The 17,712-nt window shown below is 47.2% G+C and overlaps 1 protein-coding gene across 3 annotated transcripts in view; it reads left to right on the top strand.

The window, feature by feature from the left end:
- The window catches only part of LOC128880867 (lachesin-like), a 208,049-nt gene that overhangs the window by 133,466 nt on the left and 56,871 nt on the right, over nt 1–17,712 (top strand). For all 3 annotated transcript variants that reach the window (XM_054131600.1, XM_054131515.1, XM_054131432.1), the window contains 3 exons: nt 1,416–1,522; nt 11,199–11,406; nt 12,189–12,350. In XM_054131600.1, the coding sequence (XP_053987575.1) occupies nt 1,416–1,522; nt 11,199–11,406; nt 12,189–12,350 (477 nt within the window). The remainder of the gene's footprint in view (nt 1–1,415; nt 1,523–11,198; nt 11,407–12,188; nt 12,351–17,712) is intronic.

Here is a 17,712-nt window from a genome sequence, read left to right as displayed (position 1 = left end):
AGCAGTTCGCGATTACGGGGCCCAAACTCGACGAGGATCGTCGCAGTCCGACGAGTACGTCGTAGGGAATCGATACGAAATGCGACGTAGACGGAAATGTAAAGAATGTACGGTTAACGGGCCGCGTTCTCACGCAGCGGCAGCAAAGAGTGTAAAATCACGATGTTCGCACAGTTATCGAGGGTTTTGTGTCTAGATTTAGGGGGGAAAATGTATGAGCTGGGATTTGTTTAGGACTGGGGGATATATTTTTTAGAAGAATTGTGTTCAAGATGTTATAAAATAGAAAATATATGAAGAGACTGCTGGTTCTTTTGGTAGTGGTGCTGAGAAACTGACTCGATAAACTGAAATTCCTCCCGAGTCCGGCATCGTCTCACATCGATAAGATAAGACTCCAAGGTCTCTTATCTTATCGTTAATTTACACATGCGTATCTTATCGTTCAGAACGACAGACGTCGGTGCGCGGCTCCGTAATTCGTCTCGCAGCTATGAATTAAATTGGGCGACTATATGCCGATACTCGTCTATCGAGGTTTTGCAAAAAGGATAGTTTATTGTAGAAGATATATTACACGACCGCTTGCTTACAACGTATTTTTGCGCATAATGAACGTTCGCAATTAAAAGAAAAACGGTGCGCGCCAAGCTACGCAGCGCCGCCGCGTCTAACAATGCGCGCCAAACTTGAAACTAAAATTTATTTCTTTTCCTTTATCTTAACAGCGTCCGCAAAGTATCGATAGGTTTCCAACAGAAAAGTTCTGGAGGTTCGTCTGTTTTTGGAGCTGTCGCGCTAGAATTGCCCCCGGACTGTTGGGACCGTGAAAAACATTTACGTTCGCACGAAAAATGAACCGTAATAAATAGCGCAGCGTCTCGACCTCTTCGTTCCCAAACATTTATCGCGAAACGTCGACGAGGTAGCTTCCCAACGGTGTGTCTCGCTCCTTTCTACCTACACTTCCGATAAATACAGTGTAGAAATGGAATCGACGGCTTCCCTCTTCCGGTCGAGCGATCAACCAACTGCCCTCTTACTTCACCCTTGACCAATCCTGAAACTTTCCCAAAGGATTTCTTGACTGGTGTGACTCGCGGTGACCCTCCTTCCTTTTTCTTTTCCCTTTCCGTTTCCGTTTCCTTTTCCCTTTCCTTTTCCTCTCCTTTGGTAGCTTGCACCCCTTCACCGTCGTGTCGTCTATTTGGGTCGACGACGCGAAATTTTCGAGTAGGAGATATCCTCAGCCGATGCAAATAGCGCGTCGATGATGAAAAATGCCGAAATTCTTGAAACACTAACGCGTGTATCTATAATCCCGATCGACAAAATATTTAACGAAGAGTGCACGAATACCGCGTCAACGTTAATTATTAAATGTTAACGAAGGTTTCCTTGGTTTCTCTGTGCAGCTCTCTCCGATCAACCAATGTTTGCCGAGCCAATACCGAACGTCACGGTGCCACTGGGGAGAGACGTCAGCCTACCCTGCGTCGTGGAAAACCTCGGTAATTACAAGGTAATTAAACCAAACGATCAATCCGCATGGCTCCGAAACGACGAAATTTCCAAGTGGGTTTAGAAACCAATTTTGATCTTGATCGAATAAATTTAGAGTCAGGTATTTTAATATTCGATCAATGAGCGAGCAAGATCGCTTAATGGCGCGATAATAGGGAAAACCACCTTGCTTAAGTGCACGTGACTCTTTGAACTCTTTTCGAAAATTATTAAACGTCCCTGACGTTTCTACGCGATAACGGAAATATCGCGTCGCATCCCCTTGGAGACCGAGCAATTTCTACCTCGGACATCGCGTTTCTATCTTTGAAAGTGAAAGAGTTATTCCGGTGGACGTTTTAAGTCACACGGACTTTTCTCGACGTACCTAAACATTTCGTTTGGGGGGATGTAAAGGACGATAGGCGGAATCCTGAATCATCGACGAGACTGTCGCCCTTGAATTTACGCGTGCCGAGGTATTTTCTCGACCAGAACCGTCTCGCGAGACGTTCGCGCGGCGATGCAGCGAAATGCAATATGCAACCAGGACTCTGCGCTTACGTAACCTGCGTCCAAGACCCCGTTATTACGCAACGCAGCGCCATCGCGAGTAAATAATAAATGCCGTTGCAGACATTGTAACGCTGGCTGGAGCGGAGCCGTTCTGAAATATTTACGGTATCTGCTTCCGATGTATCGATTCTTCGCACGGCTCCGTACGTTTCCCCGGGAAGAAAATATTGCAACGAAAGCGGAATAATATTATCAAAGTTAATAAAACAGCGCCGCGCTGCCAGCTCGAACGTGCAAAAATAAAGTCCTGCGGACGTTGTAGGAATGAAAGGATATCGAAACGGTATTGAATATTCCAGTTTGTGACGCTGATCCGTTAATAAATGAGACAACGACCGATTCCGGACGACACGAAAGCGACGACACGGGGAAAATCTGAAACGCAAATACGCGGATCCGGAAACAATGGAGGGCGAGGCTTTGTTCAATTTCAGGACGACAATTTTCCTACAGTCTGTTAATAAACAACGACAGAGAAAGAGGAGTCGGCGCTGGGACGAATCGTCGAGACGCGATCGTCATAGAGAATGATCGTCGAAACGATCAAGGGTGATTGTTTCCTTTTGTCGTACATTAAACATCGCCGTTGTGCGGTATTATAGAAAACGTATCGTTATCAATACTTTCTGTAGTTTTGTTTGGACTAGTACAGTTGGGAAAGAACCTTCTTAATCCAAGGAGAAAGAAAACCAACAAAGGGTGGCTCGTTTGCCGGCTTTCCGGGCTATCGATGAAATAAGGAACGTCGAGGAAGGAAAGACAAAACGCAATCGCGAGAAATGTTTGCGTCGTTGTACTAGATTGCGGCATCACGGTAATATCTACCGGGTAACGCGCAGCGTGTTCCGTATTATTCTACCATTTACGTTTTCGCGATCGTAAATCATTAAGCGAGAAGGAATTCTGGGAGAAAACTACATAGAAGGAAGGAACAGGAGACCGGAAACGTAATGCGCGCCTCGCGTACCGCTCGCATTCGTCTTTCGTTCGATTACCTCCGTTGCATCGCTGCCGCGTTATTAGCACTACGTACCGCGATTCCCAGGAATATCTTTCCTATGGATAGGTGATCTCGATCTGTCGTTTCTTTCCTAAAGCAGCGCGAAAAAAACCAAGGAATTTTCCTTGCAATTCGTCGCGATTGTCTCGAAACTTTGTCTCCGAATCCAACCGCGTTTTAACCAACGTTGCGGGCGCCGTTACGTAATCGCGGAGGACGCGGGACCCCGATTACTTTCGAAACCGACTCGAAATTGTCTGGCGAACAAGCGAATTGCGGCTGTGGGAATTTGTTTCGCAGCCGAATCACCGAGGAGACTCGATGAAGTCGCGCGAAAGCGTATAATAACGAGAAACAGCGTTAGACGATCGAGGAAGTTATACTCGTTGTGATTTCGAGCGTGGATCAGCGTGATTTTTCATGGATCGGGAAGCTGGACGCTCGCAGGGTAAATAATTACCTCGTACGCGATACGATAGAGACTGGATATTGCGAATAACGATGAATCGATAAAAAGTGGCTGAACGAACGAAATTTATTGTACGAGGTAATAATGGCGATGGTAAATTAGCTGCGATTGATTTACGATCGGCCGGGCTTTGATTCATCCGAAACCGCTCTGAAACATTAATTGAGCATCGATGCGCCATGAAATCTGTCTGGCGGCACGAAAACCGTCGGAATTAAATGCAAATATTTTAAAAAATTCGCGAATCCCTTTACGACTGGCTCGCCGCGCAAAATATTTACCCGCACCTCCCGCGGTTGGCTAACGCTCTATAATATTCCTATCCAAAATTCGATCCAAGTAAACAATAACAACGAACGATCCTTTCCCGCGCGTACGAAACAGAAAAGAAAACATTCGAGAACTGAATATTCATCGTGCTTGACTACCGACAACAAAAATAATATCGACGGCTCACGTTGAGAAAAGAGTTCATCGGATTTTATCGAATTCTAACGTTTAACCATTGGAGTCGTATGGATCCATGCGCTCGGAAAAACACTATCGGCGTGAACCTGGTTAGACGGTCGTCGTTAAACTACCATTCTTTTCAATTGCGAAACGTTGGATTGCAAACACGTCCGACAGGGACGTTCAACGTTTATCGCGAGTAATTTTTTCACTTTTCCTCGGAATTCCCATTATCCTTCCGTTCTGGTTCCACCGATGGTTTTCGATCAAGCGTCGAAAGAAAGTTTACCTCGTCCCAGCTTCGTCCGTTATTTACAGTCATCCACGGTCGAAACAGACGGAGACGCGTTCTACTCGCCCTGTCTATTCTCGAACCCCGTTTCGAGAGTAACAATCGGCGGTACGTACGGCTTGCGAACGATTTTCTCCTCGGATTCGATACGTGTGCTGCTAGCCGAGTATCTGGCAGTCTCATTAGACTCGACGTTCAACGAATACGAAGTCCCGGATGGAAAGTTGGACGAGTTCTTTGATCAAAACACCAGAAAATTCCATCTGCGAGGCCGCCAAAGCCCTTCCACGTCGCCGTTCCCTCTGTCACCCTGTCCTTTCCTCTCCCTCGAATCCGACGAATAGTCCTCGATGTCTGGTTAACTCGAAGAAACCGTACGACTTTGTCAATTTTCCTGAATTTAATTATATCAGGAAGCCGGCATTGTTCCGACTGGGAGTTACGAAGGAACTCTTTTAAATGGCCGCGGGATAAATTTCAGCAGTGATTTCGGAAGACCGCTCCTGCGCTGCAGCGAATTAAAAATAAATTGCGCGAGCCGCGTGAGGATTCGGAGATCAGAATTGAAAAAAAAAAAACGTAGAAAGGACCGAAGCCAAGGGTTTCCTTTTCTCGGATCACCACGACCTTCTTCAACTTGAAATATTTTTATTTCGCAGCCGAGGCCTTGGGATGTTGTTTGCTACGAAACAGAACGCTGAAATCCGAGTACAGAGGGTAAAGTTTCGTTCGCGAAAAGCGAAGCGTTCGCTTGGCGAGATCGTTTTCCTTCTCTGGTGTTGACCAAATTAGAACGAAACAATCGACACGCGCAGAAGCTATTTCGCAGCCGTCCAAGTTTCCGTAACGCTGTTACTTCGCAGCACGCCGATATTAACAAATCAAACGGGATTTGCAAAAGTTTCACCGTTAGGGACGCGTTCGCGACGCTGGCCGTTTCCTCAAGATATCGCGAATCGTATTTAATCCTCGGCCACGGAAAGAACTTTCACCGTTCGTCCATTATTCGCGGGGGACGAACGCGCGCGGAAATCCGCTGGCTGGCAGCAGGCCCTTCCGGGAGCAAAAGTTGAGGCGGCACGCTCGAGTGCTCTCGGTAATTACCTAATTAGGAAATGAATTTAATAATTAATTTGCTAACCGGATTACCAGCGAGTGCGTCAAGCGTCGGCGCCGCTCGGTGGATGCCGTGCCGGATCTCGCGTTCTCTGAAATTATTTTTAATTACCGCTTCGATAAATCGTCGAGTTAGCTCTCGTGCTCGAGATCCGACGACTGCGACCGCGCCGCCATCGACGATCGTCACCGACACGCGCACCCGGAATGATTTATTCGACGCGGTTAGGGAACACCGAATAAAAGACGCGATAACGTTCGACGATTAACACTTTAACGTTCGTGCATATACGCAGTCGAATGTCGCCAGGTCCCGGCAATATTTTTTTAAGAATTAATGCAGGATGTGGTTGCGAGGGTGCCGAAAAAGACGGTTCGTACTCTAAAACTATTTATTAACGATAATAACAATAACGAACATGGCGAATAAGTGTGAATTCTTTTGCCGTCACGACGCGCGAGGTTTCGATTCCCATTAACGATCGATGCACTACTCGCCTGCACTACGCCGCATGCATCTACGCATAACGTTCCTTCGTTAATTTAAAAAAAAACTTTATGTAAATTCAAGAAATAACTCAACTAGTACGAACATACATACGACAAAAACCATATTTTTTTCTTGGGCACGATAATTATTAAAGCAATTACGTATGGTTTCTGTGCACTCGCGGTAGAGGAATTTATGCATTTAAGGAGACTTCACTGTACCACCTATTTTCTCCTGTAGTTGATGGTTGGTAACCTTACAGTCACGATTCCCAAGATGGCAAGAAGTAGGTCACGCTGTTCCCTTAAAATGTAATTTACGAACTCGAAAAAGGAGAAGCGGCGATCTTCCGTTTTCCTCTGAATTCCTGGTGCGGCGTCAGTCAAGGTTTGCTTATAAAACAGGGAATCGATACCGCGTTTCGGCCGAGCAGCGGACAGCGCAAGGCAAAGGGAATTAATAAACGTCTCGGTGACGAGACAAAGGTCTGTTTCCGGAATGGACCAGCTGTCGGCGGCGTATCCGCCGTAAAAACGGTCCAACGACGTTAAAGCTAAACATGAGAGGGAAATAGAAGAGCGATCTTGGGGGAAATCAAGCTCGGCCTAATGACTGAGCACCGGCAAAAGCGGGGAATATTTTTGCAAAGTTGATTAAAACGGGCAACCCTTCTCGACGCTAAATGCTGCCCCGTCGCGCCGTCGGACTGACACCGCTCCGACGTTCCTCTTCCTTTCTTCGATGTTCCCTGCCTTCATCCGGCATTCTCTCTCGTTATGCTCTCGAGTCACACTCCGTTACATTTTTTCCTCGCTCTCCTCCCCTGCTCGCCCGTCCCAGTAACAGTTCTATGGCAGAGCGGAGGATAATTAACCCTTTCAGTGCCGGACGACGATATATCGTCGTTCGCTACACTTGCGAAAAGTGCCAACGACGACGTGTCGTTCCGTATGCGACGGCGCCTTATTGTTCGCATCGCGAGAAAGCTCTATCTCAAAATAAATGTATAAAACGTTGCGAACGGCCTAATTTCATTCCAAGAGAATTAGAAAAAATCTTCGTATAGGCAGCCGTTTTTCGTTCGGCGCTGAAAGGATTAAATTGTGGATCGGGTGGTCGACTGCTCGGGATGCTCGCGTAATCTCAAAGTGTACTACTTATTTTCACGGTCTACGACTTCGCTGGCCCGATCCAACGATACCCGAGACGCTGAACCGTTCGGTCTGGTCACTGGAGTCCAGAGAAGGGGAGCAGGCCGGCGTGTCTGACCAGTGACGGTATTAATCTCCTTCGTTACGCAGACCGCAGTTTTCCCTCCGTTCTTGCTATACACTTTACGTCGATTGTACGTGCGTTGGCAAGAGATTGGAAAATAGCGATCCAGATCGCGTCGAAATCGATCCCGTTATGAATCCATCTTCCACGGAATGTTCTCCATCGTATCGCGCGTAAACGTCGCGTAAGAAAATAAAATGGAATCGATTTCTGGTAACTCGTAGAGGTCGTACCTCGTTAAACTCGACTGTCCGTCACCTACAACGAAGACGTCTCGTTTCCGCGATCCAGAAGCGTTTCCATCGACCGGAAGAGCCCCGGTTGCAAATTCTGACGACGGCTCGGCATCGGGACGCGCGGAGCGAGAGGGACAGTTGTTCGAGCACGTATTTAAAGCGAAATGTAAATTCTGAAGCGAGTTTGCGGCATTAAGACGGCACGTGACTCGGTATACCTTGCGAGTGGAATGCTGACTGTCAGCGTATAATTACTGTCACTCGCGGGGATGCCCGGCGAAGTTAGAAGTTACCGACGCCCGGGCGTCTTTCCCGAAGTCTTGGCTTTATTAACGCAACGAATCTAAATTTGTCGCAATTAAACGTCGCGAGACGTTCGTAAAATTGCACGCACGCCCCGCTGCGAATCTTTAATTGCGTTAACTATACGGTTACGTTCGGTTTTCGAGAGGTACGCCAGCTCGACAGTTCACCGCGACGCGACGCTTCGCATCTCGCGTCATGGCGTCGAGAAAATGGATCGACACCGGTGAACGACACTCTGCTTAAATTCGCGGCGTTTTAATCGACGAACGCTCGTAATCGTTTTTCGATATTTTTTTTTTTTTACCCCACCTTGCGCTTTTCATTTTATTTACACTCTTTTTCAGCCTCGTTTCCTCTTGTCCGTTTCATGCGCGGCGGTCATTTGGAAGCGAAAATCTCGATTCGGTTGACAGCCGCCGGCACGCGGGGTCGAAGCGTCGAAAAATGACCGAGTCGAGCGCGAATCCAGATTGCATCGTATCGGTCGCGGAATCGTCCATGACGGCGGCGCAAAAATTTACGTTAGTGAATCGAAAAATTAATAATTTCGACCGGGGCTGGACAATAATTATTGAGTAAACCATCAGGAAGCTTGTTAAAATAGTTTGCTATCCGCTAATGTTTGGAACACGGAAAAAACAGTACTGGAAATCCCTTGGTATACACCCATGAAAAATTGTCAACGTTTGTTGACCCGAAACAGGGTCGTTTACACCTGACACCGAGTTACCGAATAAAGTAATCCTGAGTTACTCCGCAGTGCTGCACGGTTTCGAATACAGAAATCTCCGAGAATGATAGCTAGATATATTTCCAGGGGAAAGACGCGATCAATTTTCGGATAAATAATATATATCGTAACAAAGATCTCCCGGGTCGTTGTTCGTCGCGAAGAAAAAACAAAGACCTGCGAACGGAATAACGCTTTTTCCACGTCGCATAAAGGTAGCGTAGCGGTACCAGTTACGCCTGACTTTGTACCAGTGCCAGGGATTTCAATCGAGGCCACGAGCTTTTGCCGAGGACCGTTTAAAGTCCAATGCTGCGTCGGTGGCTACCACTACGCGTCACCCAGACAAACAAGTTTCTCGTGCGGGGACGCGCAATTCACTTTTCACGATCTCTCTCTCTCTCTCTCTCGAATGCGTCGACTTCTTGGACGGCTGGTCGTGGACAGCTACGCGTGACAAATTCTCGACGACAAGTACCGCCAACAGGTAGAGTTCGAGCCTCGAATCGAAAGCATTTCGATGTAGGTTTCCATTTATTTCTTTCCGTATGTCGCGAGAACGTAGCTTTAATTTGGATCCAGCGAATCTTTTTAATTAAGTATATTCTCGAGTTTCACGTTCGAGGCCTTTCTTCTTGGATAAATAGCTGCGACCGATAGCTTATTAACTTCGGGAACATTATAACGGAGCACGTGACACATTTTCCGGACAATACGGTTCGCGGTTAATACAACGGACGCAAACGATCTACCGAATTCCCGCTGAAAATTTCAACGCAGCTAATTTGTCTGAAACGCGCGCGGCACAGAGCGCGATGCGGCTGTACCCGAAACCAAGGATTAACCGAGAGTTCGACTATGGTTTGATCTCCGCGGATATGACGTTCCTTCGAGCACCTGACAGCCTGTTCGCTCGCGCCTCTTTGATCTTTCGACAAATTAAATCAACGAATCGATCGTCTCGCGATGAATCCAATCTCTCATCCCCAGACGTTTGATCGGTAATGGGCGTCGAAATCTGGGGCGGATCTATCCCGAGACTAACGAGATCTCAGCCTCGAGCCACCGCGTAAGAGCCCCCGAGAGATCATTTCGTAATTATTTTAATTTGGTTATTATCCGCCGGTGAAACATTTTTTTTTTCTCTTCTCGAAGAATGGCGTCCTTTAACGCGGTTCAAAGATTTAAAGATTTCTATTCTACGGAAGAAGCAGTTCCGATAGCGCGATTGTGCCTCTTGCGCGGTGCTTGCTAGGTAGTTACGCGAGCTCGTGTTCCGCGAAGCGATAAATGTAACGGGGGGACCATATAAGCCGCGCAACTTGACTCTTTAAAAGGCGAGAACGTACGCCTTGGGCCTGTTAGACCCAGATCCACTTATATCCTACCGTAGGAATGAAGTTAAGATTTATTGGAGTGAATTTAGAAAGAAAGAAAAAATAAGTACTATTGAAATGAATGCCTCGGCATAAATAGCAAAGAAATATCGTGTTAATTTGGCATTGGCCTTTTGAAATGGCTACGCCAGCTTAATATACGTCTCGGCACACACGACTCTCGCCGGCTTCTGTTTTTTAACCAACGCGACGCAACGCACGCTGCTTTGTCTTATAACCTACTGTAGGAATGAAGTCGAGATAAGCTTTATTAGAATGAATTTAGAAAGAAAGAAAAAATAAGTACCATTGAAATGAATGTCTCGGCACACACGATTCTCGTCGGCTTCTGTTTTGTAACCAACGCGACGCAACGCACGCTGCTTCGTCCCTCCCCGCTGGCCGTAGGTTTTCGGCGTTGCAATCGATACCTCAACCCAACAACATAATTGCACTCGCTCAGCTCCACGTAGTGGTTCACACACACACAAAACACTTTCGCGCGCCTCGATAATCGACGCGCATACGTCCTAGCGAGAAGGAAAAAATGCTCAGGCACGAAAGATTGGCTCGGATGGGGCACGGACGAACGTTGAAGAGGAACGGCGCGGAGGGCGGCCGGTCATAATTCATCGCCGACAAGCGCACGAGGAGTTGTTGCTGCGTTACGTTCCCGAGATACGCCGAAAGTAGCAGAAAGTAAAAATGAGGAAAAGTGGCGCTTTCGCGCAACCGAGCGTTCTCGAGCGTTGCCAAGGAAATGAAAAAGAAGAAGTGCCAGCCGGGAGCACGGCAGCGCCGCGGAAAGGGTTGGGCCGGCTGCCGAGGGGCAGCCAGTTTAACCCAGAAATCCTCGAAAGTGCATAAGCTTTGTCGTGGAATGAGCTTAGTTAGGGGAACGTTAGCTCAGCGGAGCGTGAAATACGGTCGTAATAATGTTTGTTCATAGGATTTCTGATGCAGCCCGGTTGCACCGTGACTGTCGTCGCAGTCGCTCCAACGACCGCGTTCTTTCTCTCTTTCACCCCGACGCGGCGCGACTCGACGCTTGGCGCGCTTTGCCGTTTCCCCGTATTGCACACCACCACTTGTGGAGCGTCCAATGACACTCGGTCCATTGACGAAGGGAAATTCGAAGGATCCTTCGCTGTAGACGACCGTGAAGTTCATCGCGTATGAACAATTTCGCGTCGAATTGGTCAACGATTCGGGCAACGTGCTCGTCGATGCTCGGATTCAGGGATCCCGTACGGAATCCGCGTGCACCAAATGGTGCCCTTGCCCTCGTGGATCGCGGTATCATGCCATCGAACGATAGAAAATAATAATATGTTACCTACGACTACTCCGGCCAGGATAATAAGTAATCGTATTTGCAGGTCGCGTGGATTCACGTGGGTCGTCAGATGCTGGTCACCGTTCACAAGCACGTGGTCGTGAAGATACCGAGATTCTCGGTGTCGCACGACAACCAGAAAACCTGGTTGCTTCACATAACCAGCGTGCAACAAGACGATAGGGGTTGGTATATGTGCCAAGTAAACACAAACCCTATGATCAGCCAGGTCGGCTACCTTCAAGTTGTTGGTAAGCATACTTAATCTTCTTTCAGCGGCTTACAGGGCCCGACGGTGCATGGGATTATTAATACTTTATGCGCCGTAAGCGGATAAATAAGCACCTTAACAAAAGTCCGTTTTTAAACGACCGGTATTTACAAGATCGCTTCTCGCAGTCGGTGCAACTCGAACGTACCAATGGCAAATTTTATTTTTCTACACTTTACAGATACTATTCATTCAGAAAACGTCTTATCTCGTCGACTACTTTACTCGGAATAACGGATAATTGCTCGTTATTATTATTGCACGCACGGTGTGCGATCGATCTCGAATGGGTTAACGTTGATACACGCTAGAGATGCGCGACCTGCGTGTGCGCGACGTGTATAATTGATAATAGCTGAATATCGAATGCTAATTTGTGTCTAATTATTAATTGTAATTATTGCGTTAATATTTTATGCAACAATATCATCGATATTCGGTGTAAATATCGCTGACCTCTCCTGTACATCAGATCTGTCCACGATTTGGGCCCTCTCTCGTGGCTCTTTCCCTTTCCACCCTCCGTAGCCGATAGGGGAGCAAGCTAAGGGTCTGCGCCGTTTGTGAAACGCGCAGTGTAACGTAATCAGGGTGGGGAAAGGTCACGAGCACACGTGCAGAACCGCGGGCAGATCTATTGTACACGAGTTGTTGATCAACGAGGTTCGTTGATTAAATGTCGAAATGTCAAACGGGTCGCGCTGTTGTCAATTTTCCGGGTAATACTCTGTTTCAACGGTTTTCGTTTGTTTTTCGTACAAGTGCCACCGAACATAGTAGACGCGTTGTCCACGGAGAGCACCGTGGCAGTTCGAGAGAATCAGAACATCACCCTGACGTGCAAAGCGGACGGATATCCCGCGCCAAAAGTGATGTGGAAGAGGGAAGACGGACTGGGCATAAGCATCAATCGACATAAGAAAAGTGAGTGATTTATTTTTCAATTTTATATCGAAAAATAAGTCCAGCGAGAAGCGTACATCGATCGTAGGAAGACGAACCTCGTTAAAACGCGCGACATTTCCTGTACGGTTTTCTATGGATAGATCTCTCGGGGCGCAAATTGTGATCTGAAAAATAAGCGAATCGCAGGTTCTATTTTGACGAGCTTTTCCCGGACATCGTACTTTGCTCCGAACGGAGCTGAGCATATTTTATTCACCATCCGATTATATGATAGCTTTAACCGTGCGACCTTCTTATCAGAGAGATCAGCGATGCCATGAATTAGTAATCGCTACTCCGTGAAATGTGTATCCTTTATTATACGAGCCCCATCTAACTCGTACTTATATGGAATTAAATGACAGAAATCGGTTCCGTGCTTCGAAAGTCCATTTTGCATATCCGCGTTAATATAAGTGTGTAGGTTTCAAGCATTCGTAATATATACGGAATACATGTACCTGTTACGAGATTACAATAATGGAAGAGAATTCACTTCTGAAATTATTTCAAATTGACACGTATTTATACACACCCCGTGTGCCGTGCATATTTTGCCATTAATTTTACATAATCGCGCATATATTTTGCGTTTCCTATTGTTTCGTATACACGTGGACATACTCCGCATACGTTTCGCATTGCTCGCGCGTAAACATCTACAGTCCAGCAACCAGTGTCCAGGGTGGTTTTATTGTACCAATAATCATCAAAAGCAGCGGACGAGCGTTCGATTTCCGGTGATTACACTCGAAGCCGAACCCAACAGCGGCGTCGAAACGACGCGCGACGGTTCCGACGATTCGTAGGTCTCCGATGAATTCGAACGAAGGAGAAAACACTGATTTCGAGCGAGGAGAAAATAATTCCGCGGACAGAGCCCGTCCCAGCCGTGGTCGCTCGCTTTTGTTCGTCGCGTTCGCGATCGATTGTACACGTCGAACAATATACCTCGCGACAGCGTTTCCGGTAATTTCCCTAATGCAAGGGGACACGCATAAATCCATTCTGGTCGGCGTATTATTAGTAATGCGGTAATTACGCGTTTGCATGACCACCGTTCCCGATTTCTTTGTTCGCGTTTACGTCACTGTCGAATAAGACGCTGTTGTCGGGACTCGATTCGAACGTTTCCGAGGTCGTTGAAATGGAATCGTAAACGTAGGAGTCGGCCAGCAAGAAAACAAATCGCGCGGCCGACGGGGATTAAAGTTGACGCGATGCTGCGTCGTCGATCGTAACGTATTATCTCGTGGGCAAACCGCGAACGAAACGGTGTCGCAGATTGTATTTAATTCGCTGTCATCTTTTCGCGATGCGGGAATCCGTAATTGATGGTAATGTCTGTCATTTCTATCGCGACGTTTTCGCGATCTCGCATGTCGGCCGTCCGTTTAAAAAATAGCATGCGATCCACACACGGAACGCTATTCGTGAACCTCGCGGACATCCGCGTAATTCGATCTCGATGAAATTAAATCAGTGTTAATCGAATCTCGCTCTCGAGATAACGGAAATCCGAAGTGCGCTTTTAATCGCAAAAACTCTGCGGAGAGGAGTCTCATTGAGCGCAGAAATTTATCTACGATAAGCGTACAGAAATCAGTCTCGTCACTGAGAGGTGTACCTCGAACATCAGAGAATATACGAAGTCCGCGTTAGCTTGTGCGCTTAACATTAATGCAATAAGATCCTTGCGCTATATTTCTTGTAAACAGTGTGCGTAATGTATTGCGATAAAGTAGAGGAATCGTATAGCTACAGCGATGAATGCGAGAGTGTATATCGGTTTCTCCGCTAGGAAGTACACCGAGATTAAGTTTAAAGAAGAATTTCCGATGTACTTAACGTCGAGACTCCTCGTAAAGCTTCCACCGCGATCGCCGTGTTCGCCTCATATCTGGTGTTATGCCCTTATCGACTATACGATAAACTTCGATCGTTACATTTCAGAATACCGTGCAAAGTGTACAGTGCCAACAGGGAAATTCCCAGCGGTTGCAGTTCGCTACGTAGTAAAGTACGCGAAAGTATATAAGTCACCCCCCAATTGCTGCATTATGCAATTAACTGTTGGCAGAATTCTCCCCATTGCCGCTTCATCTGTCCGGATTCTACCTGGTAAACAGGCTCGATAAACGAAACTTTACGAGAGTCGTACCGAGATTCTTTTCTAATTAAACTTTGAGAGCGTTGCAGTCTCCATCTTTAGACTGAAATTTTGTTCTCGAACGTGCACGATGAACCGATAATCAGCTCGTGTCTGAACGTTGCTGTTCGTTGCTTTCTAATATTGAGATGGATACGTCCGCCGAGCTAATTGCTCGTTAATGAAACCGTAGGAGACAGATAACGCGTCCGTTGAATAATTTGCAGGAAAATCTCCGATTTCCGCTCCGACTTGGACCGTCTGGCTGTCTTAATGTAAATCAGGGAGAACTTCGAAATTCTGGGGCTCGTATTATCCCGTAAGCCACATCGTTATCGACTCGCCGCGTCGGGGTATGAGCTTCGATGCCCGCGTTGAAATTGCGCGCGCCGCGCGAGAAAATTCCCCGATGGGTTAGGCGTGTGCGGTTTAATGCAATGAACCGCGATAAACTGTACGAGTCTCCCCTTTCTCTCTCTTCGTGTCTCTCGTACACGCACGCTCCCTTTCATTGCCGTATTATTAATAACGGAGTTGCATGCTCGCACGGACGTGACTGTTGCCGCCGTACGTAGCCGTTTCCGCGAACATGTTTGCGCGAACGGTGGACAAACGAGAGATGTGTCGAGAAATTTTCATAACGAGCGCTTTCTCCGCGTACGCGAGCACCGATAACGAGTCTGAGAAATTTGAATTACTCACCCCGTTAAATGAATGAGAACGGTTGCCCATTGAACGAAAGGAAAGAACACGATGCAATTTTCCGCGGTAGCGATTGTAAACTGTATCGACGTTGCGTGGAACTCGAAGCCTTTCCGCGTCGAAAACGTGAAAATTTCGAAACCTTTTCTTTCTTTTTTTTTTTTTTTTGTAAATATAGAGAAATACGATGATTTCAGAAGGGATGAAAGTGTGACCCGATCCAAACGAGGGATCAACGAAATCGAACTTGCTCGAAGAAAGCTAACCGAGCGAAGCTTTTCGCTTCGGTTGCGCGCTTCTTAAATAATGTAGAGATTAATCAACTCTCGACCGTTCGCGAGAGCAGCGCTGCTCTTGTAACGTGGCCGTCTGTCAGTGGACCGACCACCAGCAGTGGGGGGAACCAGTGGGCGGCGCCTGATAGGAAAACAGTGGCGGCGGTACGAAAGATTATGCGCACACATGACACGTCTATGAAATATTCACGAGACACTAAAGATTCGCGGCGATTTTCTAATGAGATTAAACTGAACCCAGCAGCGAATCCTCTACGACGATACGCTGTGTCCCGTTGGGCCGGAGACGTGCTTCGTTCTTTCCTCCGTTGTTAATAATTCTGTCCGTTCTCTGCGTACACTAACCGCCGAGCGATCCGTTTAAGATTAAACTTTCAACGACGGAAGCAATCCGAGAGGAAACGTCCAGAGCGTGCGGCTCGGAAGAATTTAATTCGTTATTTAAATTAGTTGGTATTAGAAAAAATAGAGAGCAACGTTTGCAAAATATTCGTTCGGTTACCCGGAAACTTGGTCGTTGTAAGTTTTTACCACGCCCTAAATATCCAGCGTAATCTAGTTAAAACTTTAATGTCCCCCGACCCGGTTCTAGTACGTAGAGTAATTCCACGGCCAAGTTGACCGACTTGGGAAAGTCCTCCAGGACACTGTGTCATCATAAAACTAGATGGATTAAAACCAGTCAGCGCTATAGAGCCGGTCAGTCCTCGGGGAGGAACCGTGCGTCGTGGCGTCTGGACATCGGAGCGTCCGAATGTCAGGATGTCCCAGGTGGCACGGACATTAGCTCACGGGGAACGTGCTCGTGAACCGACCACCGCGTTAGGCTGACGGAGCTGCTGTGGTTTGGCTCTGCGGACCAAACGTCCTTCCGTCGAGGGCAACTTGTATGCACCTAAAAGCCTGACGGCATTTTACGTGACGCGTTGCCTTTGATACGTGCTCGTACGACGATGAATTTTCAATCCTCTCGTCATCGTTTCAACTATGCCTCGACAACTTTCCGTTCGAACAGAACTCGTATACGTTCGGCTCGGTTCGCTATTGCTCGAGCGTGACGAGCAAGAGTTATTCTTCGGAGTTGTCCGTAAGTACCACGCGTTTCGATGAAACGCGCCGGAGCTAGGGGTTGTCCGCTGCTAACACAGCACGAAATATCGGCGAAGCTTCTAAACGGAAGATGAATACGACGATTGGCAACGATAAGCGAAGTTACGTTATCGGTATCGTGGCAAACTTTCCGTGAACCGTGCCGGGACGCAAAACTACGATGAAAAAGGGATCCTCGAGCGTATCCCGAAGATAGGAAAAAGCTCGTAACTTTCCCGGCCGTGGCACGAGCTAGCGGTAACCTCGCTGGATTATCGGAAATTCAACGTCATCCTGTTTCGTGCAAGTAAACACCGTTGAACCGAATCGTCCATCTGGAAGATTACGTAGGATCGGATCCGATCGTTGCTGGAATTTCGGGTAGCTCGCACGAATTCGTTCGGGACACTTCTCGATAATACAGGAAGCTGTATTTCCGTGGAGGAGGAAATGCTGCCAAGAGCGGACCGCCATTTCGTGGAATTAACCGAATTACATCGAGCAGGGAAACGTGTCTTTTACTTGGAAGCCGAGGCAGCCTACGGACAGGAAGGAGAAGACCGGTACTTTATCGGCCGAAGGCACCGTCGGTGGTCATGTTTACTTGATCTCCGACCCGGAAGATCCCATTGCTCCCAGCAAAGGGCGGAAAATGATGATAATTGTCTTACATGTTGAATCAGCGTGTTCGTATTGATCTTCGCGTTGTTGCCTTCCGCCAGCATTGCAAGCCATCCATAGTAGAACAATATGTATACTTCGCGGTAGCTTTTGAATATATCACGAGTCGCAACAATAACATGGGACTAGAGTTGACTGGATAAATGCAAGGTGACTATTCCCACCACTAATATAATCCTAACCGATCGATACGCTTCTTTCGGATCTCTTTCTCTTGCACTCTCTGTCCTTTTCTACGTTCGACTCGAGCTAAATGCAAACACAGAATAGAAACCTCGACTGGATAAATGTTACGTTTAGGTCCCGATTCTCTTGCAGTTATCCGCTCCTTACTGTATTCAAAGTTAAGCGAGAACGCCACCTTCCTAACCGAATAATTCGCGTGTTAAATGTTTATACGTCGAAATTTCCTAATCGCGCGACG

Source organism: Hylaeus volcanicus, chromosome 1 (genome assembly GCF_026283585.1).
Source record: "Hylaeus volcanicus isolate JK05 chromosome 1, UHH_iyHylVolc1.0_haploid, whole genome shotgun sequence".
In the NCBI taxonomy this organism is placed as follows: domain Eukaryota; kingdom Metazoa; phylum Arthropoda; class Insecta; order Hymenoptera; family Colletidae; genus Hylaeus; species Hylaeus volcanicus.
This window is presented reverse-complemented; position numbering and strand designations above follow the sequence as displayed.